Below are 25,406 nucleotides of genomic sequence, written 5' to 3' on the forward strand. Positions count from 1 at the left end.
GTAAAATAGTGTTTGGTATCCATGTCGGTCCACAGTGATTCTTAGGTCCAAGAAGTTAAGCTCTGTGGTGCTGTATTCCAAGCGTATTCCGAGTTTGACGTTAGAGTTGGTAGTGTTGTGGTACTGGTGAAAGTCAATTAGCGGTTGCTGAGATCCTTTCCTCCCAAAATCCCAAATATAGCCCAGGATAATTGGGGGCATGCGCTGCACACGTTTGGGGATCAGCTCTACGGACAAGTCAAGGGCGGCCCTTGACTGATCCCCAAACGTAGCATCACCCTTGTCTGATGCTCTCACAACCAGGTCATCATTGTTTCTTAGCCACTGTATGGCCCGTCTCTCTCTCTAGGATACGTCGGAGCAACTCATTCCCCTGTCACCCTGAGATATTAATAACCGTCTTGTAGTTTGGGCCAGACGATGATTTTGTGGTCATATGTGATCATTCTCAGGCCGTCATTCTGCCCTGTGTCATTTTCCTTTTTAGTGCACTGTGCCTGTGGCGTTGTCTAAAAAAAGCAGGGGTTGATGGTAGTGCCTCCTCATCCTGGCTATTGGTAGCACTGATTGGTAAGACTGAAGGAAACAAAATGGGCTCACCTGTTCCTATTAGAAGCGACACCAGGAATACACCGTCCCCTCTTTATAGTCCTGCCGGTCTCGTTTAAACTTTAGAATTTTACTTTGTTCCGAGGTAAGGTAAGATAACTCAAGAATTCATACGCTGATTATGACAAAATTTCACACAAATGTCTAATAGGATAAAATGATGAAGTGATGACATTGTATATCCAAAAGTCCAAAGGTCAACTTCACTGTGACATCATAATGTTTTGCTTACCACTGTAGCTGAGAAAACGATCTTGGGTCATTCTACAAAAACGGTGGAAGTGCTGTCACTTACTTTTGCAGACACCAAAATCCTTTAAGTTGACCTAATAATCACATTAATTATATATGTTCAATAAATAAAGACTGTCCTTGCAATGATAAAACTTTTGCTATCCCTCTGCCAATAAACTTTTTAAAAAAGTTTATTGGCAGAGGGATACAACCGCGAGGCGGGTATTTCTAGTTACCTTTAAAATCAGAGTGCCTCAGATCCCTGCTTGACTGTCTAACAGAAGGACGTAAGCTGGTCTGTGTTTTTTAGCCTATTCACTGTTCTTTCGGTTTTTTTTTGTTGTTTTTTTGGCCCAGTGTACCATTCCCATCTTTTGTTTTTCTTCACATTGATAGATCGCTGATTCAAACAGCAGTCATTCTGGACTGGCTGGAGCTACTGTAAAAATTCAAAATGATGATAAGCAGCACAAATAGACCTTTAAGTAAATGTTGAATTATTCAAAATCAACAATCGGTCGATCCCTCAACTGAGTGGATTTTGAGCAATATATCTGAAAAACATCACTTTAGCTATTGCCTCCCATTCATTCTTATTCAAACCCATCGATAGATTGTTGACTCAAACAGCAGTCACTCTGGACTGGCTGTGTTAGGTTGGGGGCAGGGTGCTCAGTCAGCCGTTTTGTGCCGACGGCTTCTCTTTTCTTCACTGCCCTACATACACACACACACAGACACACACACACACACACACACACACACACACAGCGAGAGTGTGTAGGAGTCAATGTCTCATCTTCCTCCACAGCTGAACCCAAAACATGTAGAGACTGTCATGAAAACCCACCAAGAAAACACAATTCAAGTGTTTCCTATAGTCTAAGACAGTTAATTCAAAATATTTTTTTTCTTATACTCCACCTGAAGAACAGTAAGGCCAAATTTACCAGTTGGTGACAAAACTCACCCTAAAACACAATTCACATGATAGCATTTGCATTATATTTCAATTTCATAAGAAATTAGATGAATCCTGTTTTAAGGTGGATAGTCCCTTTAAATATGTAGCGATCTCCGTTGCCTTGTGTTGGAAATCGGTGTCATATGCATGATGTGTGTGTATGTGTGTGTGTGTGTGTCTGTGTGTGTGTGGTTGTGTGTGCGCGTGCATGTGTATTCTTTGTTCATGATATTATGTGGAGAAAGACTCTAGTGCTTAGTGTCCTTTGCCCTGGTTACTGTTATACCTTTACATATTTAACACCTTGTCCACACCTGTCACTGCCATGGGCCGCATAGATGTGTCAGAATGGCAGAGAAACCCTCTTCCTCCTCGTGCACTACTGCTGCAATTGCAATGTTGGCCATGATAAACCAAATGGTAACAGATGAAAACTGGCTTTTATAACCGCAATGAGAACGATAATCGATCGATCGATCGATTGTAAAGCCAGTGTGTGAGTCATATTTATTAAACATTTCCAATGATGATTAATGCCCTGGGACACAATGTAATCTATTTATCTATTTATCTATTTGTTTATTAAATAATTGACATTTATTTTCATGGTAACACTTTACAATAAGGGTCACTAAGTTAAGGGTTAGTTAATGCTTAATAAATAATTAACAGTTAACTAATGTGTAATTTACTAATGGTGTTCATGTTAAGTGAGGTATAAATTTACACATTATTTAATAGTTTATAAAGATGACTATTAAATAATATATAAATTAATACCTTAGTTAACATGAACACCATTAGTAAATGATTACCAGACACATTAGTTAACTGTTAATTAAGGGTTAGTTAATGCTTATTAAGCATTAACTAACCCTTAACTTAGTGACCCTTATTGTAAAGTGTTACCGTTTCCATTAGTTAACATTAATTTCTATAATATACCATGTGACTAGAGCAGGTGGTATTTTTTTGCACTGTGGTGTGCTTTATGAATCGCTTTCACAATATGCAAATAATGGGATATGCAAATGTTAACGCTACAATAAGGGTAAGTGGGGGAGAAACCAAAGAGATTGGACTAGCGGGAGGTCTGCAGCGGGGTGAGGAGCCCAGGTGAGGACCGAGGGTTACGGAGGGTCTGTCTCCGAGGAGGACCGGCCTCCGGGTGACACGGTGTCTGGGTCCCCCTGCGGTTCATGTGTGAACAGGCGTATTTCTCTCGAGATTCTGGACATCATTACTCAGTTTTGTCAGCTATACTTGCCAACAGTGCAGTATATCTGGGGGGGATTTTCATCTGCGTTTGAGTCATAGTCATAATGTCAGAATGTGAGCTCAAAGCATGACCTCATGTTCTGAGCGGATCCGAGATCATACACTAGAATATATGATCCTATATAATTTATATATCTTATATAATTATATAACATTATGTATGATTCAGTGTAATATTATACACAAGGAGAGGTGAAACGGGACATTTTATTTCTTGCGAGAATAAAGAACCAGGTCATCAAACTAGGACAACTAAATATATGCCTACATACACACAAGGAGAGAGGGAGAGATTTGCATCCTTGGTATTGTTACTGCTGGAGTCTACTCTTGGTCGTCAGTATCAACACACTTGGAATATTTTAGTCTTGTGTCGTTGTGTGTTAGGTCTCTTAATTACAAATGCAGCAGCAAATCTGAAAGAACCACTTGAACATCCCAAAATGCTTTCCCTCCAAGTTGAAAAGCACTGATGAACAGCCTTTACCATGATGTTTGTTATTGGTCCACTATTATTATTATTATTATTATTATTGGATGTGAATAATACTCCACTTTCTTTGGTCTCAGTCTTTGCTTGGATTACAACACTTATCTGAGTTTGATTAAACTGGTTTTATTAAGCAGATCTCAGTTTGATCATACTGATCTGAGTTGGATAAAGCTGGTCTGATTAAACCTGCAATAAGCGATATCAGACCTTACAACTAATCTTGAACCTAAAGTGTGCTATGTGGAGATTTCATTGAGACATAATGATATAAACCAGTATCCACACACGCAGGCCAGCTATGTTGGTGTTTTCACTTCTGTTCTAAAGCTTGTTGTCAAATTCTTATTTTATTTTATTTTAAATACATGATGTAACTGGGATTATTTCACTTAGTTCACTGATATCTTACTCGTTGAGTTGAGTTGCTGCCCACATTACAGAGAGTGAAGTGAATTTCAATCTCATAATAAAAAAAGTGATTGTCACACTCCGGCTCAAAAATGCTGGACAGAAAAAACCTCTTATAAATTTACAAAAACGGAAATAATGGCAAACTGAAGTGCAATCCCATTTATTATGGTCGACCACAAGAACACCCCATTCCATTACAGTGGATTGTGTAAAAACAAATATGAAAAAGAAAGAAAACTAGAAAAGGGGAAAAAAATGCCTGCCTTTATCTACTCTAGGCCCCTCCCACTGGACCACACCATTCTAGGCAATACAATTAAACTTACAAATTAACACATGTAACAACATTCCCTATAATAATTACATTTAACATGATCATGCCTTTTCTGTGTGAAAGACAAAATAAATATTTAACCTTTATTTTAATCACTTGTTGTAAGCCTTGTTTTTAAAACTTGTATGTTTAACAGGGGCGGACTTAGTGGTTCAGGGGCCCTAGGCAAAGGCAAGCATGGGGCCCCCTGAATCCCAACCCTCTCCCTTTTTAATCCACTTTCTATATATGACCTCCAAGTTGGGGCTGAGAAAACTATACATACTCTTTGTTTTGGTTTTCAGCAAAATCGCACTAGAAATGGAATAACCCGCTATAGCCTGGCTGATTAGAGGGGGTGGCCAAGACTCAAGATTGAAATAATTTATTGTAACAAAAACTTTTTCAGTCAGTACATTTCTTTCATATTGATTAAAAATAAGTTTACATTAGTTCTATTCTTGTCTTTTTTGGTGCCCTCTGGCTGCCGGGGCCCAAGGCAGTCGCCTACCTTTGCCTCATGGCCCCTGATGTTTAAATAGCACAGGAGATTGCGACTTTGTTTATAGACTTAAACCAGTGTATGCACCCACTAGGCTAGCCTTAGCAATCTTCCAGGCTACTCTGTGAATCAGTGCTGTGTAGTATGAACCACAGTGTCAGAGGCAGCATGATCTGCCACATTACCCTCCATTACCCGCCAGCAAGTGGGGCACAATGGTCGCAGACTCTTTACAACTTTTCAATTCACAGTGCGGAACAACTCTAACCATGTAAGCTGTTTTGGTGAGTCCCTACTCAAGTTGACTAAATCTTTCACTACACTGATTGTTTCTGCACTGTCTCGATAGCATCCTGGAATGCAAGGTTGAGACAGATATGCGTTTGCTAATGTTGAGATAGGTCAGCAGTCTCGTCCACTATCACAGTGAATAGTTTGGCTTCTTTCATGTCATGCATAATTTGACAAAGAATAACAAAGGCGAGCATCTTTATTTTATTTTGTATGTCATGCAACATAAACATAAGTTTTATCTTTTCTTGAGTCATGCTGCTAGTGACTCATTGTCCGTTGCTCTATGCTGGAGAAGCTTCACCCCACGCATCAATACTGTAATACTAGAGAACTGTGTAGGGTGCTTGTTGTGCCCTTGTTGATTTATGTTTAGAGTTTTGAGAAAAGTAAAATAATTTGATCGAATACATTTAAATGTATGCAATTAGTGCTCATGATGTTTAAAATGACAAATAGTGTTAAATGACAAATCTCCATCAATTTTTTTGTAATATATTTTATTTTAGTGTATTTAGGTATTTAACTCTTTTCATTATGAAAATTATTCAACTAAACCTTTCAATCACCTAATGATCTTGCCATTCTCTTCTAACAGTTTGTCTTATTACAATAGCACTAGCTATTGGGATTTATTGCAGTCGTCCAACTCTGTTATCCACGTATGAGGAACAGGACCCTGAACTGAGAGAGATTTATGGTGTCTTCTATTCCAGTATTTAAAACATGACGTGATGTCCCAAGTAACACTCGCAGATACATTGAAAATGATGCGCTTTTTGAAGCTATATGTGATAACATGTCAGCAGCTACTCTGGTCAGAATTTGCAACTGTACTCAATTTTACTGCCATCTGACAGACGTCAGACAACAAAGCGTGTGCTGATCATGTTGATTGATCACATAAGCACAAACTGTTTGTACGCACTAACACTCACAATACTGTAAGATCCTTGGGATAAAATGCTGTCTGCCATTGTAGAAGACTACTCAAAAGCTAACAGGCTAATATTTAGCTACAATGCTAACGCGGCGACGGTAGTTAGCAGTACCCAGATGTTCAACCCGGTCTCACGGCAGTTTGTGAAATAGTCACGAAATTTAATCTATTGATTCGTGTACATGGACACGATTTTTCCATTTTTTTCGTGACACTCAGCACGACTTTCAAACTAATGTATTTCAATTGGAAGTATCTTTCGTGCCTGCAACACGTTTTTTTTTCTGTCAGTCGGGACTCAGGAAGTAGTGTGATGGATGGGCGTATACGTTTGCCATTGATGCCGACGACCGGGGTTCGATTGCCAGCGTGTTCAAAGTACATTTCAACCATAAGCCACATTTACATTTTTAACGTTTTTTTTATTTAACCATGACCAAACCATTTCTCTAACCTTAACCAAGTTGTTTTAGTTGCCTAACCATAACCGTTACACAAGTAGTTTTATTTGCCAAAACTTACGTTTTCAAATTCGTGGTGGAGGAACGTAATTCAGGTCGTGGTGGAGGCACGTTTTTTAGGTCGTGTTCATTTCACGAAAAAAATGGCAAAATCGTGTCCATGTACACGAATCAATAGATTTTAAATTTTGGGACTATTTCACGAACTGCCATGAGACCGTGTTGGGATGTTACGTAAAACGCATAATTTCTCGTGCGACACTACTATTTCCCACCAGTGTACTATCCAGTACACCGCCGCTCAGAATTGGCTGTTCCAGAGGGTCTCATGTTACGTTGATGGTTTCATTGGAGCTTGGAAAGGCCAACTCCAACAGTAATAGCAATTAAAAGTGAATGTTTTATTTATGCTAAATCGCGCTTCTGGTGACCAACTGCATTCACTTTATTTGTTATGTGTGTTATGAGTGCCTTTTTGAGTGCCCTGAGTATTGTTACAGAGAGCTAAAGTTAAAGTCTTTTAGCACTAGGACACCCTGCCTTTCCCAATATTTAATCTAAGCCTTGACTGCTGATTGTGTCTGTGTTTTGGGGTCTTTTAGGCTCCATTACATTAATGTAACCGGTGAAATTTTGCGTTGTGTGGAAGGTGAAGGAAGGACCCAAAACCAGGATGTCTTTGGACCTGACGTCCATTTATTCTGACATGAAACAAGAAAAACAAAAAAAATCCTCCAACTTAATATGGCACTCCAGCTCCTCTCCCATAGGGGAACACAGCAAAGTAGAGAGGTGAAGGGGGACAGGAAGTTTATGGGGGCTAGGAGCAGGAGGGGTGCTGGAGGTGGGGCTTTTACTGTATATTGTAGCCTATATGACAGCAGAATTGTCAGTGGAGGTAGAAGAAAACTGTCAGGTATTCAAACTAAAATAATTAGTAAGTAATTATACATGTAACAACTCTGTTACATTAAGACACATTTCTCTGTCGTTCTCTCTTTCTCTTTCTATTAATGAAAATAATTCTCTCTCTCTCTCTATCTCTCTCTCCCTCCCCCAGTTTGTTCCCAGTTCTCCAGAGGTGTCTACGCCATTTTTGGTTTCTATGACAAGAAGTCAGTCAACACCATCACATCTTTCTGCGAGACGCTGCACGTCTCCTTCATCACACCGTCTTTCCCCGCGGAAGGAATGAATCAGTTTGTTCTTCAGATGAGGCCAGACATCAAAGGCCCCCTGGTGTCATTAGTGGAGTACTACAAATGGGAGAAATTTGCCTATCTATATGACAGCGATAGAGGTAATGAGAATACAACTATTTATAACATAGATTATACTGGTAATTGTGTCTGGTAATTATTTACTAATGCTGTTCATGTTAACTAAGGTATTAATTTATATATTAATAGTTTATAAAGATGACTATTAAATAATGTAGAAATTAATACCTTAGTTAACATGAACACCATTAGTAAATGATTACCAGACACATTAGTTAACTGTTAATTAAGGGTTAGTTAATGCTTATTAAGCATTAAGTCAGTCAACACATGCATATTAAGCATTAACTAACCCTTAATTAATGTACCCTTATTGTAAAGTATTACTATTATACTAATAGCATTGGTACTGCTATACTATTAGCAGTACTGCAAGTGAAATAAATGTATTTGTGTAGTAGGTCAAGGCATGTACTACTACTATTAATATTAAGGGGCACTACTGCTAATTGTATTATCACTGCTATTACGCTAAGTGCTATGCAAAATTTAACTACTGAATACTATCAACAGGAGAAACTTGAGAACATACTATTCTCAGACCTTGGTCCAATTGGAATAATTCTTGGTGCTGTTTACCAGATGGGTAAACCTTATCAGGATAATTCAGAGAAGTACATTGAATTGACTTTCACATACTTTAATAAATGTCTAGTACTCATTGTATTGCCCTAGGATGAAAAAAAAAAATAGACCCTTGGTTAATGCAAGCATTTTTGAGGGTTAGGACTTGGTTTTAGGGTTAATGTTAGAATTAGGATAAAGTTAGGGTAAGGGTTAAGGTTAGGGTTAGGGGGTAGGGAATGAATGTAGTCAATGGATGGTTCTCATGAGGGTAGAAGTACAAGGATCTCTGTGTGTCTGTGTGTGTGTGTGTGTGTGTGTGTAGGTCTGTCCACTCTTCAGGTGATTCTGGACACCGCAGCAGAGAAGAAGTGGGTCGTCACAGCAATAAATGTGGGAAACCTGAAAGACGAGAGGAAAGATGAAGCCTATCGCTCTCTGTTTCAGGTACACGCACACACATTCAGCATTCACAAAAATGAGATTTACTGCTATTGTTCTAGGTGCACACTCATAGGAACATAGGAACACAGGCATTCATTTAAAAACCTATATAACGAATTACAAACAAGAGGAAAGAGCTAGTACATAGTATGGCACCTGATCACCGGCATTGCCACTCAAACTGCTAGAAAGTAATGGATGTGGAACTTCCTGTCACTTGACCTGATTATATGCTGTACGTGAACTGTACTACCAAAACGTAGCACTAGGTGGAGACAAATACTTAGAACTAAAGAACAGTAAATCAGGCTTTTTTTCAGTAAACCAGACTTATTTCCACAAAGCAGGTTTAAATATGCTTGGAAACGTATTCTTCCAGGCTAGCTTGGTCGCGGTCAGGCTTTTTTTCAGGCTTAGCTTGAGCTCCATCTTTTTTTTTTTTGTATCATATCTTTATCGAGTTTGAACATGGTACATCACTTTTCCAAAATGGGTTGGTCGCATCATTCAAGTCTGCCTCGAAACAACTTCCCTCCCTCCCACTCCCATGAACACTGAGCCATCGGTATAGATATAAACAATGATGATAGTTTACAAAATGATAATAATAATAATGAACATAAATTACTTATATACATATATCCACATGCATAAATGCATACATATATGCCTCCAGATCAATTTGAGAGGAAAAGGTAAATAGATAGGTAAATTAAAAAAAAAATAAAAAAAGGAAAGAAAAAAGGGTGTACAGTCTCACTTGGTAAATGTCAAATTTACGAAGTTAGCATATCAGGTCTTGATTCCCAAAATGTAAGAAATGAATCCCATATTTTATGAAAAATATGACTTTTTTTGTTTTTGAGCTCCATCTTAACCGGCGTTACAATCCTCTGACCCAGAAAATGTGGGATTTTCTACAAGGTCTTGCCCCAGCGGTCCCTCGTTATGACTACAGTATACCCATAAATCAGCGTAAAATACAAAAAATGATATTTGTTTATTAATTTATAACAATTTGACACAATTTTATTTGCCTACTTACTAAACTGTTCCAATAGAATTACCATTGATTGCAATGAAAATAAGCCTAATCATAATAATTTTGGACCATGGCTGTGGCCTAATAATGAAAGTAGAAGAAATAAGGCTGTGGACTATTTCTCACTAGTAGTCTAATTTAGATTACAAAATTGTTCTTTTCAGGCTTTCTGAAAGGACATGTTGTGAAACTGTACAAGAAACGGGATTTTTAACCATGTGTTCATGTTTATTTTGTAACTTACATGCCATAGAAATAAAATTAAAGGAATGGAACAGACACCAATGACAAAGTTTGACATTTTATTGAAACTGTAAGCAAAAAGAGGCTTTTAACCAGTCTGAAGGGCATTTATTCCACAGCATTTCCACTATATAGAGTCTATTATTATTACACTTGTACATATCAGGTGGCATAATCCAGAAATATTGAGTGCTGTCTTATCTTGGTTAAAAAACATTTTTTCTTAGTTGCTAGAAAATGGAAATGGAAAACTATCTTGCTTAAATGAACTAATTCTGTGAGGTCCTTTAATTGTTATCTCAAAGTGGCTTAATTTCATTCTTTCATTTTTTTTTAAGTAGTCACATTTCATTTTATACCTGTACTTTCTAGATCGGATTACGTGTTAATATTAATTAGGGGGAACGTGCCCTTTAGACAGCTCACAGTGAAGAGAGACTGAACAGATAATAGGGAGAGATAACTCAGCTTCCACACTGAATTTGAACCCTCTCTGAACATTTTTTTCTTTCCCTGATGATTTATTAGATCAGAGATATTAATGTTTATAGCGTTTCCAGGCCACTTGTCCTCTCTGGCTATAAAAGATAGGTAGCTGACATTAGTTCACTATAGTTAGCAATAATTCATTAAATGTACTGTTGCATATTAAGTGTGCTTACTTTTTTTCATAGGATTTCCAAGAGTGAAATTTGCACCATAGATTGCATCCACATTCTTATCACTACCCTGAGGAACATGAGGTGGACTTTGTGAAAACACAGCCTCCACAGCCTCAATGTGATGACACAATATTGTATCAATGAAAAGTATGCCCACTGTGTCTTAATGATGGGGAAGTGATAAGCCTATTTATTTACACATTTACACTATCTTCAATTTTCCTGCTGCAGTCCTCTTTTCGCTGTTATGTTTTTGAATGGCTCATATTTATTCATTATAATTATTAGTTCTTGAGAGAAGAACCTTGATGTTAGCAATCCATTTCTTTCCCACTACTGCTTTGGTTTTTATTATTTGATTATTATGATTTAATATACAAACAGTTCAGTTTTAACTTGCAAAAACTACTTATCAAGTAGCCACGATAGAAAGAACCATAGATGGTTATTACATAATGCACCATATTATTACATTTTCATCAAAAAAAAAGTGCAACTCCCGTATTTTGTAATAACCACCGCAATATGTAATAATTTATTACAAAATACGGGGAAATGTATTACAGATTGCGTTCAGGCTGTGTATTACAAAATGCGGCAGATTATTACAAAATGCAGGTGTTATTACATAATGAAGTGAAAATGTATTACATTTTGTCAAGTTATTACATAATGCGGTGTTATTACATAATGCGTTGTTATAAAGGTTTATTTATTTATGCAGCTGTAGGCTGCTGGATGATTTTGTCAAACAGCAGTGGTGCCTGTGGTGTTTCCAGAGTTTCGGGGACCCTAGGCAGAGGTCTGAAGTTTATTGGTTGATAAAAGCCAAACCATTTGGCCTGTCAATAACCATTGTATAACCATTGTACAACTTTGAAAGAGGACGGTCAATGTAAAATTGCTTGTTATAGCGCCACCATCTGGCCAAAAATGTATCAACAGCAACCAGGTCATTCTCATCTCTTGTCCTCATGTAGTGAAAGAAAGAAAGTTGTTGTTGGTTGGTGATACATGCCGTTCCAATCCAATCCTTCTTGGGTAAATGTGTTTGATTTCTGGATGTTTAGATGGAGGTTGTTAAATGGTAGAACTCGGACCTAGCATACAGCATCTGGAGTCATTCCTATGTTCCCAGGGTCCTATGTTCCCCAGTTCTACATATGTGCTCTCCCAGGGTTCTATGTTCCCAAGCTCCAACGTTACCAGGGTCCTATGTTCCCCAGTAGAGATGCACCGATTGCAATTTTCTTGGCCGATTCCGATTTCCGATTTTTTAAAAGTCTGACCTGCCGATTCCGATTTTGGCCGATTCCGATTTTCTTTCTAAGAACTATAATTGACAGCACACACAAACATTTTTGTAACTTTTCTTTAATGGAAAATTAAAATTCAATTGTATGTTCATAATAAAACATTGACTATTAATAACTTACATTTTCTCCAAAACTGCACCAGGTTACAGGACCTTCTCTCACTCTCACTCAAACAAATCTCAAAATAAAAACGTGCTCCAGGTTACTGGACAGAGCTTTTTTGAACAAATAAAATCCAAATGAAAATGAATTGCAGTATATCCCACTTTATACTTTCCCGAAAGAAAACAGGTGCAACAGATCTATATAACAACACACGGACTATTACTATTATGGACTATTATACAACAGGTAGTTCCGACCAAGCAATCTGATTGGTCAACTAGACATTTAGAACGTGATCAAATCAGCATGACAGCACACCTAGCCGTGCTCATCACTAAATATTACTCCGCCATATTATCATACAATATATTTAAATATAACGCTACACTAACTCTGTTCAGCCTTGATGTTACCAGACGCTCTGCCATCCATCAGCTGTGCCGGTGAGTCGGTGACACGGCGCTACTAGCTTAAAAAATACATGTGAAGTTCGCGGACATAGTAGCTAAATCTGTCCATGGAAAAATTATTTTTTTCAGCAGATATCTTAGTTACAACAAGATTGAGCTAGCAAGGCAGTTTTGTGTTTATATGTATCCCGCGATGTCTAGAAAGCATTAGCTCAAGTTGGCTGGCTGACTCAACAGGGACTAGAAATCGTCTCTGTTGCAGGTCGTTACTAAGGCTCCGCCTACTTGCTGGAGTAGTAAACTAGGTTCCATTACATAGGAGTCTACTGACGTGACTGATTGTTTTCCAGTTATTAGTCAGACCCCATGTATTTCCAGGGAAACGGAGATAACACTAGCAAAATGTTTTTTTATTTTGAGAGCGAATTGCCCCACAATATGAATACATTTTGTTTGTATCTTTTATTTTGTTGGTAAGCATCACGGTAACGCACACCCTCTCGTGTAATATTGCTTAATTACAGCGGAGTTTTTACGATTGTCTTAAATTTGACCGGCACAGAATCGGATATATGAGACTGATCGGCCGGTCACCGGTCATGGCCGATCAGCTGAAAACCGGCCGATTCCGGTCACCGGCCGATCGATCGGTGCATCTCTATTCCCCAGCTCTATATAGCACATAATGGGAACCTGAAAAAGATGTTCCCCAGCTCTGTATTCGCTTAATATGGTTAGTTAGGGTTAGGGTTAGGGTTAAACATAGCACCCTGGGAGAGCACATATGTAGAACTGGGGAACATAGGACCCCTTGTCATGTTCCCATTATGTGCCATATAAATCTGGGGAACATAGGACCCTGGGAACATAGATACGCTCCCATTTTATTCAGCCTACCTTTCATTGCATAAACTGTTCAAGTTACATAGCCAGTAGCTTTTTGGAAGTATCACATAACTGCCAGGAATGTAGTGTAGTCACTTTCTCATTAATACCAATATTGTAGAGAATATAATTTTTCACCCATGCTGTATGTGTTAGTCAGAGGCCATACATAGTGCAGTCATTCATGTATATCATGGTTTGAAAAAGGTATTGTTCATTTACATCCTTCTAAGTGTTGTTTTGTTCTTAGGTGAGTTGCTATATTGTTTTCATTCCTTGGTCAGATGCTTCATTATTCATATTCATATTATCCTATTTTCTGTATTTTAGGACCTGGAGATCCGTCAGGAACGACGCATCATCCTGGACTGTGAACAAGACAAAGTCAAAGACATCATGGAACAGGTTTATTCTATTCAATACTCTTCGCTCACATGTAGACAAAGTTCTTCCTCCTCTCTGCCGCTGGCTCCCCCTGCTGGCACAAAGTTCGGTCACCCCCGATCAATATTCTTCAAATGGCTACTAGAATTGGTGGTCATTAACAATATCCCTAATAGTAATTCAGTGACATGACAATCACACATTGTACATTTTAATATCCCTATCCGTTCCACTGTCAGACATATACAGCGTATACACCGCCTAGGGATGTTCAACAAAAATCAGTGATCGATTTATTGTTTGCTATGTATCACATCGATTAACCTGAAAGGATAAGGCTGGTGTTTGTTAATGCATTGCTTACTGTCAACAAATCCTAAGAAAATAACAAAATCAGCAATGCGTTTACTCTACTGTTACTTTCCTGTTACTTCCCAGTGACAACTGAAGTCAGTGGGGACCAGTTCTTCAGAGTTCCAAAAAGACCTACAGTATATTTACACCATCATTTAGTGCAAATCTGAACTACAGCTGATTGATTTGCAACAAATAATGGTGTATAGGTCTTTCTATTCACAGTGTGATTGTTTGGCTGTTTTTGTTTTGGAACTCTAAAGAACAGGTCCCCATTGACTTCAGTTGTTTTGGAGAAGGCTGCTACCAAGTTGTGCTGGCAACCGCCCTGTGTGTTATATGGACTAACAAATTTCACCTGTGTTTCATTTGGCATGAGGGTGAGAAGATGAGGACAGAATTTTCATTTTTGGGTGAACTATTCCTTTAATAGGCTATATCTTGGCGATCACGTCGTCATTTGCACAGAGCGGGCCTGCAGTTAGAGCAGTCCCACTGAACGATTTTACGTTGATTAGCTGTTTAAAAGACACATAAATGGTTTATGGCCATCTAGGCTAAAATGAGGCTCCATAGGGTTTAAAAGTGAAAGTTTAGTAACGTCGACATCTTAGACTACATCTTCTGGGTAATAATTATCTTGACGTCATCCACTCTACAGTCGCGGGATTACAGACAAATCACCCCAGCGCCTTCATTACAATTAACGGTGACTTCAGTCATTCAGTCCCGCTCTCCAGAACCCTGACCAACTTCACACAGTGTGTGACCTGCAAAACAAGGGAGAACGAGACCTTGGACCTGCTGTATGCCAATGCGAAGGAAGCATACAGCTGAACTGCCCCCTTCATTTGCATTTTTGCATGGTCTCTATAGTTTTTATATTATGTACATTACCTCTATTTTTTTTTATCTTATTACCTCCTCTCTTTTATTATCTTCTTGTACATGTTTTTTCCTTGGTACTGTGGCTCCTGAATTTCCCCAAGGGGATTTATAAAGCGCTATCTTACCTTATCTTATCTTTTTCCACCAGGTTATCACTATTGGCAGGCATGTGAAAGGATACCACTATATCATCGCTAACTTGGTAAGTCTCTATCTGTGGCTGTGGTTCAGCCTGACCAAAGTCTGTTAAGACTAGTGCCAGCTTAGAGCATCACAGCACCTGAAGTAAATTACATATATGAAGAAACCCAGGTGTGTGTGCATGTAATTGTGTGTATATGTATACAGCTCTGGAAATAATTAAGAGACCACAGCAAAATGATCAGTTTCTCTGGTTTTACTATTTATAGGTAAGTGTTTGAGTAAAATGAACATTTTTGTTTTATTCTATACACTACTGACAACATTTCTTCCAAATTCCAAATAAAAATATTGTCATATAGAGCATTTATTTGCAGAAAATGACAACTGGTCAAAATAACAAAAAAGATGCTCTAAATGACAATATTTTTATTTGGAATTTGGGAGAAATGTCGTCAGTAGTTTATAGAATAAAACAAAAATGTTCATTTTACTCATTTTACTCAAACACATACCCATAAATAGGTGGTAAGCCGATGTGTCTGGGGTTTCAGATTTGAACACATCGCATTTGAAATCAATATAAAATAATGCTATTCATTTAAATGAAAAGGTATAAGTGAAATCTAGTGTTCTTCTCTGTGTTTTTCAGGGTTTCGTAGATGGCGATCTCTCTAAAATCCAGTATGGAGGAGCGAATGTGTCAGGCTTTCAGATTGTGGATTTTGATGACCCTGTAGTGGCAAAATTTGACCAACGATGGGAAGCTCTGGAAGAGAAGGAGTATCCTGGAGCTGATACTAGGATCAGGGTAAGATCAAGACACTGATTATATTATTACAACATAATGTAAAGCGCTGCCATTCAAAATTCTTCATTAACTAATTAATTTATATATTATTTAATAGTTTATAAAGATGACTATTAAATAATGGGTAACACTTTATAATAACCATCATTAATAAATGGTAAATTGATAGTTAATTAAACTTTAGTTAATAGTTATTTTACTGTTAACAAACAATGAAATGATCATTAATTTTACTAATTATTAGTAATGCTATAATTTATGTTATTTTATCATTCGTTTGTGTAATATAAAATCATTTGTTTATAAATTATATATTGTATCATAGCTTTTTACCCTTTTTACCGTCTCTTATCAGCTATGATACAATATATCATTTATAAACACATGATTTTATATTACACAAACGAATGATAAAATAACATAAATTATAGCATTACTAATAATTAGTAAACATTATTAATGATCATTTCATTGTTTGTTAACAGTAAAATAACTATTAACTAAAGTTTAATTAACTATCAATTTACCATTTATTAATGATGGTTATTATAAAGTGTTACCAAATAATGTATAAATTACTACCTTAGTTAACATGAACACCATTAGTAAATTACACATTAGTTAACTGTTAATTAAGGGTTAGTTAATGCTTATTAAGCATTAACTAACCCTTAACTTAGTGACCCTTATTGTAAAGAGTTACATATTATTATTATTATTATTATTATTATTACACGATTTTAATTTGTGTGTGTGTGTGTGTGTGTGTTACAGTACACCTCAGCCCTTACATACGATGCCGTCCAGGTGATGACCGAGGCGTTCCGTTTCCTCCACAAGCAGCGAATAGACATGAGTCGCCGTGGCAACAGTGGGGACTGCCTGGCCAATCCCGCAGTGCCCTGGGCCCAGGGAGTGGAGATAGAGCGTGCCCTTAAACAGGTGACCGTGAAAAAAGACCCCGCCCCACCAAGGAGAGTAGAGACTTTTTTTTTTCTCTCCATTCTTATTGAGCCAGTAATATAAGCAAACCGGAGGAAGCAACGAGCGAAACGCATCCTTCACTCCTTTTATAAGCCTATTTTGCAATGCTGTAAGAAAAATAAATATGTAAGTATACTGTCAGCCAAGACTATTTTGTACTTGCACCTGATTATAAGCGGCTGTGCACGGGCGCCTTAACTACTTTCCAGTAATATAAAACTTTATTATACTATTATTATACTATTACTTGATGCTGAAACTATAGCAACAGTAGCACAAAGGGGATGCTAACAGGTTAAACATGTTTATCCTCATGGACTGAAATTGCTTGGCAAAAGTAGTAGTAGTAGTAGTAGTATTTTATTCAGTCATGACACACAATACAGTAAGTATAAACAGAATATACAATATACAATCGAATATACAATAAGTATAAGCAGTCTAGACAGTATAAACAAAATCAACAATCTATGTATTAAGTAGTGACTGAAAAGGCACAGGCAGAAGCATAATGCTTAGCATTATACTCTGCTTATTGGTCAGATGTGTCTGGGGCGGGAGCAAGAAAGTAAATACAGGAAGAAGGTCCTGTGTTCTGGACTAGTGCACATTGCTATGCATCATGGAACAACAGCAGAGTTGGCATTTGCTCATAACTGTTGTAATTATCTGGGCAATATACCAGGCAACACTGTACCAGCAGAATGCACTTCGAGGAAACGTCTTGAAAATGCTATACTGGCTACACCTGCTGTACCTGCTATACCTGCTGTACCTGCTATACCTGCTATACCTGCTACACCTGCTACACCCGCTATACCTGCTATACCTGGCTACAGGAGCCGTTAAGCTCAAACTTGCGGAGTAAACTGAGTACACCTGGTAGTTGGGTCGGATCGAGGTCGGCTCACGTTCCCACCGCAAACGAACCGCTCCAGAGTTCGTTCGGGACCGGACCGAGACCGCCTACCTCTAAAGGGTCTCGGTGCGGTTGTTTTGGTCCGCACCCGAATGCGATTACTGTGTTCACACCTGCCCGAACGAATCGCACCGAGGGGGAAAACGAACCAGAGTCCGATTTAACCGGACTAAAACTGTAGGTGTGAAAACGCCCTTAGACATCAGGTGGCAATGAATTAAATCAAGAGATATACTGCTGTGTTAGATTAACCAAATAGGCTATCCTAAAGAAACAGCAGACAATTAGTTATATTATTGATTGAATATTTGATGGTAGCATAAATTCAGCAAGCACTAGACATTTTGGGGAGGACAAACACTGTTATTAATTTATTGTCAGGTTCTTTGACGGCTGTTTCATCAGCATCTCAATCCTTTAAAGATTTACATGTTAGGAAAGTTTGTCCACCGCCCAGAGAGTTCACTTGACGGTGGCAGTTTCATAAAGTACCGAACCGTTGATTAGCCGTTCCATCGTGCCAAACTGCATTTAAAACTCTGGCAAGTTTGTGTTGGTGTACTAACTGGCAAACGTAGGCGACATACCTACTAGACCATCACTTTAAGGCCCATTGAGAATCGCTAGGATCTCCTCTTCAAATTCGGAACGCATCCAGTATAACAAGAAACGTGTTTCAATAAAAGTTTAACTTTCAGGACTGGTTCGGTTCTTATTCCCTCATTCTTGAGACGTTACTGACGGTCTGCCAGCTGCCGACAGGGAAAAGCAGGCAGGCGAGAGCGGAACAGGTGATCCGGTTTCTGTCATGCCATCCCCCCCCCTGGGTAATGTAGTTTATTTAGGGCCGTGAATCGCCCAGAGATCCTGATTGAGAGAGGGCAGAAAAGAGTGCCGGCCCACTTCGAGCACTGCTTAATGGTATGCACTGTACCGATTCCCACTCTACCGATTCCCAGTGAAAGGAAATATTAACGCTACAGCATACAGTGACATTCTAGACGATTGCATGCTTCCAACTTTGTGGCAACAGTTTGGGAAAGGCCCTTTCCTGTTTCAGCATGACAATGAGCCGTGCACAAAGTGAGATCCATACAGAAATGGCTTGAGATCGAGATCAGTGTAGGGGGAAGATAATGCATTATTGAATACAGACACTCTCTGAGTGCTGAAATAACAACAGTTGCTGCAACAGGTGGCCACTAGCTCTTGCCATGATCATTAAACTCATCAGCAACAGTCAATGTCATTGGTCAACAGTGTGTTTCATGGCACAACTCCCTCTAACATGGCTGGGGTGAACACACTTTCAGTTCAATCAATTAAAAATAGAAACTGCTATTTAATATGACTGTGTGTGTGTGTGTGTGTGTGTGTGTAGGTGCGTGTGGATGGTTTAACAGGGAACATTCAGTTCGACCAGTATGGGAAGAGAGTGAACTACTCAGTTACCATCATGGAACTGAAAAACAACGGACCTGTTAAGGTAAATGCTAGATATATCGACATGCAAAGATACGTACACATGAACATATACATGGAGATAGACTGAAGCTATTTACAATAAGTAACAGTAACAGTAGAGTCAGTGTTTGTGCATCCCATGATTGCATTTAGCTAGTTAGAATAAGCACAACCCCTCATCTCTGTGTTTGTGTGTGTGTGTGTCTGTCTGGTTTCCCCAGATTGGCTATTGGAATGAGGTGGATAAAATGGTGGTGACCAAGTCCGACCTTTACCCTAATGACACCATGGGCATGGAAAACAAGACAGTCATCGTTACGACTATACTGGTAATAAAATAAACATTTGGAGTCATTTTGTCCTCATGGAACTGATTCAAAACTCATTGTAAATGTTCAGTTCAGGTAAAAAGTATAAAATTGTGAGCAAGTCAACAGCAGCACCATGTTGGTAATATGGCAAATGCACACATTATTATTCACAATAAAGCAAAAATAAAATGGATTAAGTTGTGCTTGTGTGTGTGTGTGTGTGTGTGTGTAGGAAGCCCCCTACGTGATGCTGAAGAAGAATGCTGAACAGTTTCAGGACAATGACCAATATGAAGGTGTGTATATGTGTGTGTGCATTTTAGGGATGGCCATGAGTCGTCAAATGACTGATTGATTGCTTACTTAAAGGAATAGTTCACCCAAAAATGACAATTCAGTCATTATCTACTCACCCCCATGCCAGCTGAAGTTTGTTAGTCCATACAGCAGGCTCTGAGCTCCTTCTCCAAAACAATTGAAGTTGCTGGGGACATTGACAAAAACAAAACTTCCGGATTGGCTGTTTAGCCTTCAAAATAAAAGCGCAAGATTTGAAAATGGGTAGAAATACTGTTTTAAACCAATTACTCTGTATTTAATCATCAAATTCAATAATTCAGCACCCATATAATGTTTGATGTCCACTTAAGTCTCTGTTCTGTATGTATTCTGCACAGTGTAATACATGCAGCGTTTATAGTTAAAAATTAGACATTTTATGGCATTTTTTATTATTATTTTGACATAAAAAAAAATTCTTGCGCTTTTATTTTGAAGGCTAAACGGCCAAACCGGAAGTCTTATTTCTGCTAATTCGAGAAAGAGTTACACATGTAGTTTTCCTCATTCTCGTATCTCGGGTGCACGCAAACGTGAACTTTTCAACAGCTAGAGTGGCGATTTCAGCTAAATAATGGTGTAAATGTCTTTTCAAGTCACTTTGGGATCAGTTGGCTTCCAGAGACTTGGATTATGCTGGACGAGCTGCATGGAGCCATTTTATGGTTATTTTCCGTTATTTTTTTCAAGTCAAGTCAAGTGAGGTCCCCAGCAACTGTTTTGGCGAAGGCTTTACAGTCTGATTAGCAACTTGAGACGCGAGAATGGAGTCGGAGTTGAGAGACGACGTCTCATATGCAGAAATCTGTTTATAGAGATTAGCTGAAATGTCGTCTGGACCTAAAACACCTACAAAAAGTATCGATGTTTGTGTATTGTGTGGAGAAACGTTCGACTCTCGCATCTCAAGTTGCCAATCGGACTGTAAACAATGACCGGCGCACGGAAGAGGAAGTCTTGGCCCGGATGTCCGCTGGCTACACCGGAAACCCCCAAATATTGGCCGTCACCCCCAGAGACTAATCGTCGTCAGACCGATAGACAATGGGTTTCGAGATTGACTTAAACTAAACTTAACTGTTAGCCAACCTTTGGAATGTAATTCAATTAGTGGCTTAGGAATGTATTTCAATTTGTGGTGGGGGAGCATAATTGCGGCATTGAAATGTATTCAACCCACAATCTGTGTTGTCAACTGGTAAACATGGTGGTGGAGTGGATCCCTCTACTGGGAGTCATCAGGTCTGATTATTACTCTGCATGATCGTATAATGGCCAACGAATATGAGGCCATTTTACAAGACCAGGAGCACCCTAGGGTGCAAACACTGTTCCCTCATGATGTTCCTTTATTCCAAGATGATAACGCCCCTACACAAACTGCTAAAAGAATTTAAGATTGGTTTCACAAACTGTAGGATGGATGGAGTGCCTCAAGGCTCAGTCCTTGGCCCTTTATTATTTTCCATTTATATGTTACCGCTAGGTCAAATCTTTCATTAGTACAATATCACTTTCCATTTTTATGCGGACGACTCCCAGATCTATTTCTCGTTGACTCCAACAACACAACACAACTGGTCAAAATACAATCCTGTCTCTGGCTCTCTCAAAACTTTCTTCAGCTAAACTCAGATAAATCAGAAGCCATTATCACAGGTCCAGACCCCTCCAGCAAGCATTTCTCCTCTCACTTAGGTTCTCTATCCTGTTGCATCAAACCCCAGTGCAGAAATCTGGGTGTTATCTTTGATAACAAACTTAACTTTGACCAGCAGGTGAAGTCAGTCGTTAAACTGTGCTTTCTGTAACTTCGTAATCTCGAAAATTAGATCTTTTTTATCCGCTAAGAATCTAGAAACTGTTATCCACGCTTTAATTTCATCCCGTTTAGACTATTGTAACTCGCTGTATTCCTGTCTCTCTCAATACAACCTCTCCAAACTCCAACTAGTTCAAAATGCTGCAGCAAGACTACTCACAAAATCCAATAGAAGAGTCCACATAATGCCTGTTTTGGCATCTCTACACTGGTTACCTGTACATTTTAGAATTGATTTTAAAATTTTAAGATTACTTTTAAAGCACATTTGGGGTTGGCCCCGGATTATATCTCTGATTTACTAACCCCTTATGAGCCTAAAAGCAGCCTGAGATCCTCTGGCAGAGGTCTGTTAGTAATCCCTAGGTCAAGGCTAAAAACCAGAGGAGACCGAGCCTTTGGAATCACGGCCCCTCGACTCTGGGACGTCCTGCCGGAGGAGATCTGGCAGGCTAGCTCTGTTTCTTCTTTAAAATCTCTCTCAAAAACACACTTTTTCAGAATTGCTTTCTCTTGAATCGGTTACTCTTCCGTTTTATTTTATTTGTTTTATTGTGTTTTTGTAATCCGTACCTCACTTGTCATGATTACTGTATCAATTCTATTTTTATTTTTTCATCTGGTAATTTCTCTTGTTTTTATGTCTTTGTAAAGCACTTTGTAACTTGTTTTTGAAAAGTGCTACATAAAAAAGCTTACTTACTTACTTCTGGGAATATTTCCAACTCCTTCATCCATCAAAGAACAGAAGGCTTTATATCATGAAGAAAGCCAATATCCCACTACACACGGTTCAGAATGTAGTATGACAGCAGGAGGAGGATATTAAAAAATATCCTGGGCTGATTATAGTTACTTTGTCCAACACTGTTTAGGTGTGTATGTGTGCCTGTGTTTATTTATTTATTTATTTATTTTATGACGTTACTAAGGCTACTGCGTTGATCTGGCCGCGGAGATTGCAAAGCATTGTGGGATACGCTACCAGCTAAAGATTGTGGGAGATGGGAAATATGGAGCGAGAGACGCAGAAACCAAGATCTGGAATGGAATGGTTGGAGAGCTGGTGTATGGGGTGAGATAAAACACACACACACACACACACACACACACACACACACACACACACACACACACACACACCTTCTGATGTAAAGTATCCACTTGTTATTGTCTCATTTCAGTTTCTTTACAAGTACATTAAACAGTAATTACTAGTAAATGATTGAGTAATCGACTGTAATATCTGTTTCATTGGCTATTTATTGTTCATTACTGTGTCCTTAATGTGAGGTTAGTGATACATTTCAGGTTAATGAATACATAACTGGCCTGTAAAAAGATACGTTACCACAGTTTTTGGTTGACAGACATAAAATCTACAAAACTTGAAAAACTCAGTAAAGCTCAGTTGAGTCGGCCCTGAAGTGTGTTTCTTTCTCCATTTTCCAACAGAAGACTCTAGTTCATGTAGATGTTGCATTGTCACACACTCTCTGTCACTGTCTCTCTCTCTCTCTCTCTCCAATAGAAAGCCGATATAGCGGTAGCTCCATTGACTATCACCCTTGTTCGTGAAGAGGTGATAGACTTCTCCAAACCCTTCATGTCTCTGGGAATCTCCATCATGATCAAAAAGCCACAGAAATCGAAGCCGGGAGTCTTCTCCTTCCTGGACCCACTGGCCTATGAGATCTGGATGTGCATTGTCTTTGCCTATATAGGAGTCAGTGTTGTACTCTTTCTGGTAAGGGAGTCTGTGTGTGTGTGTGTGTGTGTGTGTGCGCGTGTGTCTGCGTGTGTGGTTTCAGCTTTAATATCCCCATTTCACATCGTCATGATTTCAGCTTCCATGCTGAGAAAGCGGTGCATTACAACTTCCTGTGGCAAGTTTCTTTTTGTTTTTGACTTAATGACAAACCAATCCAACAAAACAACAAAATTGTAATGGTTACTAGCACTAGCTACCTAATGTAACAAATGTATAATTTTGGGCAGGTTGTGGAGCGATTTAGTGAAGGCCATAGCTGGCAACAGGAAGTTGTAATGCACAGAATGTGAAAAGGGCCTATTAACCAGAAACGTGGTTGTGTTGGTGTTTTCTAGATGAGATCATTTATGAGGTAAGATATGTTAGATCCTACTTGTTGTTTGCCATATCAGTACAGCTTGTGTGTACCATGGTGAGGATAGTAAGAATAGGTGACAACAATGAGTGACAGTGAGTCAAGGGCCTTATGGTACGTTTTGATCAATTTTGGCGAGGGGTGTAATTTCCACACTTCCCATTCATTTTATATGCAAGTGGCCGTGCAAAGTGTGCTTGTAGCAGTGCAGCAGAGTTTCGAGAGGTAGCATGTTACGTTGGCCGCTCCACATTTGCATATAGTAGACTTGACCTGAACAATATGCAAATCAGAAGCGTCCATTGTGACTTGCCGCCTCTGAAACCTCATGAACAAACTTTTAAACTAGCCGTTGTAGATCTAAAATGAATCAAGATTCAGCAATTGCTTTGCCTATTTCTCACATTTCAACTCAGAGGAGTAGCTGTAAGTAGGCATGGAAGACCAGAGACCGGAGCAGTTAAGAAATTTTAAGTTGCTATGTTTTTCATGGTACCTTAGCTAGGCTTACCATTAGTGAGGCTAACATCTCTTACTCAGCCTAGCTAACCAGTCAAAATGTTGGACTAGCATAAAGAAGTTAAAGTATGTTTGCAAAGTATTAGGTGACACCATTAAAAAAAATACCTAGCTAAAATGGACAGGTGCAACATAATGTTAAATATGTCTAAATTAAAGGTAGTGATTGGTTATGTAGTGTTTTCTGAGATAACAAATGTTATACAACAAAGACCTGTTGCTGAATGGTTAATGATTTCATATTGAAATTTCAATGCTGTGCATTGTATTGTTGTGAAAATGGGGAGAAACTTGCCTCGTCATTTCATTACTCTAAGAGAAATTCTTTATAAAAGGGTCTAAGATCAGCAAAAAATAGTGTAGTGATTTTTATATAGTGCTGCAGAGCATAATGAATGTTAATAAAAGGCATATTTGATTTGTCGTAAGTTTAAATGTTGCTGTAGGCAACTTTGGAGAAATGAGCAAGAATTTGAAGGTGTACAACAGTCTATGTTAAAGCTGCATTAAGCAAAATTTTCAGACCGCTACAGGGTGACGGAAACTGCAGCACATTTGTAAATAAGACACAGCAAAGCCACTGCGCTACGGAGGCCTACGAAGGACATACACTGCAAATCACCATGCATAAAGACAAATAGCTAAGGTAAACATACCTACAGAGAAGTGTCACCGGTTACCAATCTCGCTTTGACAGATCTTTCTTCCGCTGAAGGTTACACTTTACTAGTTTTACTAGTTGAACAAGTTTACTCGCTCGCTTCATCGATCCCGCCATTACGAGAATTTTTTTCAGGAGCGGGAGGGAATGAGGGCTGCTCTTAAACAGCGAGGGAGGTACCAAGCTAGGTTTAAAAAAAATGAAAAGCTACAGAATGGAGCTTTGTGTGTGTGGAT

At 38.7% G+C, this 25,406-nt stretch overlaps 1 protein-coding gene across 1 annotated transcript in view; it reads left to right on the plus strand.

Moving 5' to 3' along the window:
• The first annotated feature begins 7,240 nt into the window (after positions 1–7,240).
• Positions 7,241–25,406, plus strand: part of LOC139667693 (glutamate receptor 2-like) — a 48,789-nt gene continuing 30,623 nt past the window's right edge. Inside the window, exons 1-12 of the mRNA XM_071547186.1 lie at positions 7,241–7,340; positions 7,557–7,796; positions 8,666–8,787; positions 13,778–13,852; positions 15,222–15,275; positions 15,867–16,025; positions 16,800–16,967; positions 19,310–19,414; positions 19,614–19,721; positions 19,936–19,999; positions 22,797–22,939; positions 23,396–23,611. Of these exons, the coding sequence (XP_071403287.1) occupies positions 7,241–7,340; positions 7,557–7,796; positions 8,666–8,787; positions 13,778–13,852; positions 15,222–15,275; positions 15,867–16,025; positions 16,800–16,967; positions 19,310–19,414; positions 19,614–19,721; positions 19,936–19,999; positions 22,797–22,939; positions 23,396–23,611 (1,554 nt within the window). The remainder of the gene's footprint in view (positions 7,341–7,556; positions 7,797–8,665; positions 8,788–13,777; positions 13,853–15,221; positions 15,276–15,866; positions 16,026–16,799; positions 16,968–19,309; positions 19,415–19,613; positions 19,722–19,935; positions 20,000–22,796; positions 22,940–23,395; positions 23,612–25,406) is intronic.

The sequence above is a fragment of the Centroberyx affinis genome, unplaced genomic scaffold, assembly GCF_046629955.1.
Source record: "Centroberyx affinis isolate AG114_WGS23_722 - 3 ecotype Tasmania unplaced genomic scaffold, CSIRO-AGI_Caff_v1 ptg005709l_1, whole genome shotgun sequence".
NCBI classification, from domain to species: domain Eukaryota; kingdom Metazoa; phylum Chordata; class Actinopteri; order Beryciformes; family Berycidae; genus Centroberyx; species Centroberyx affinis.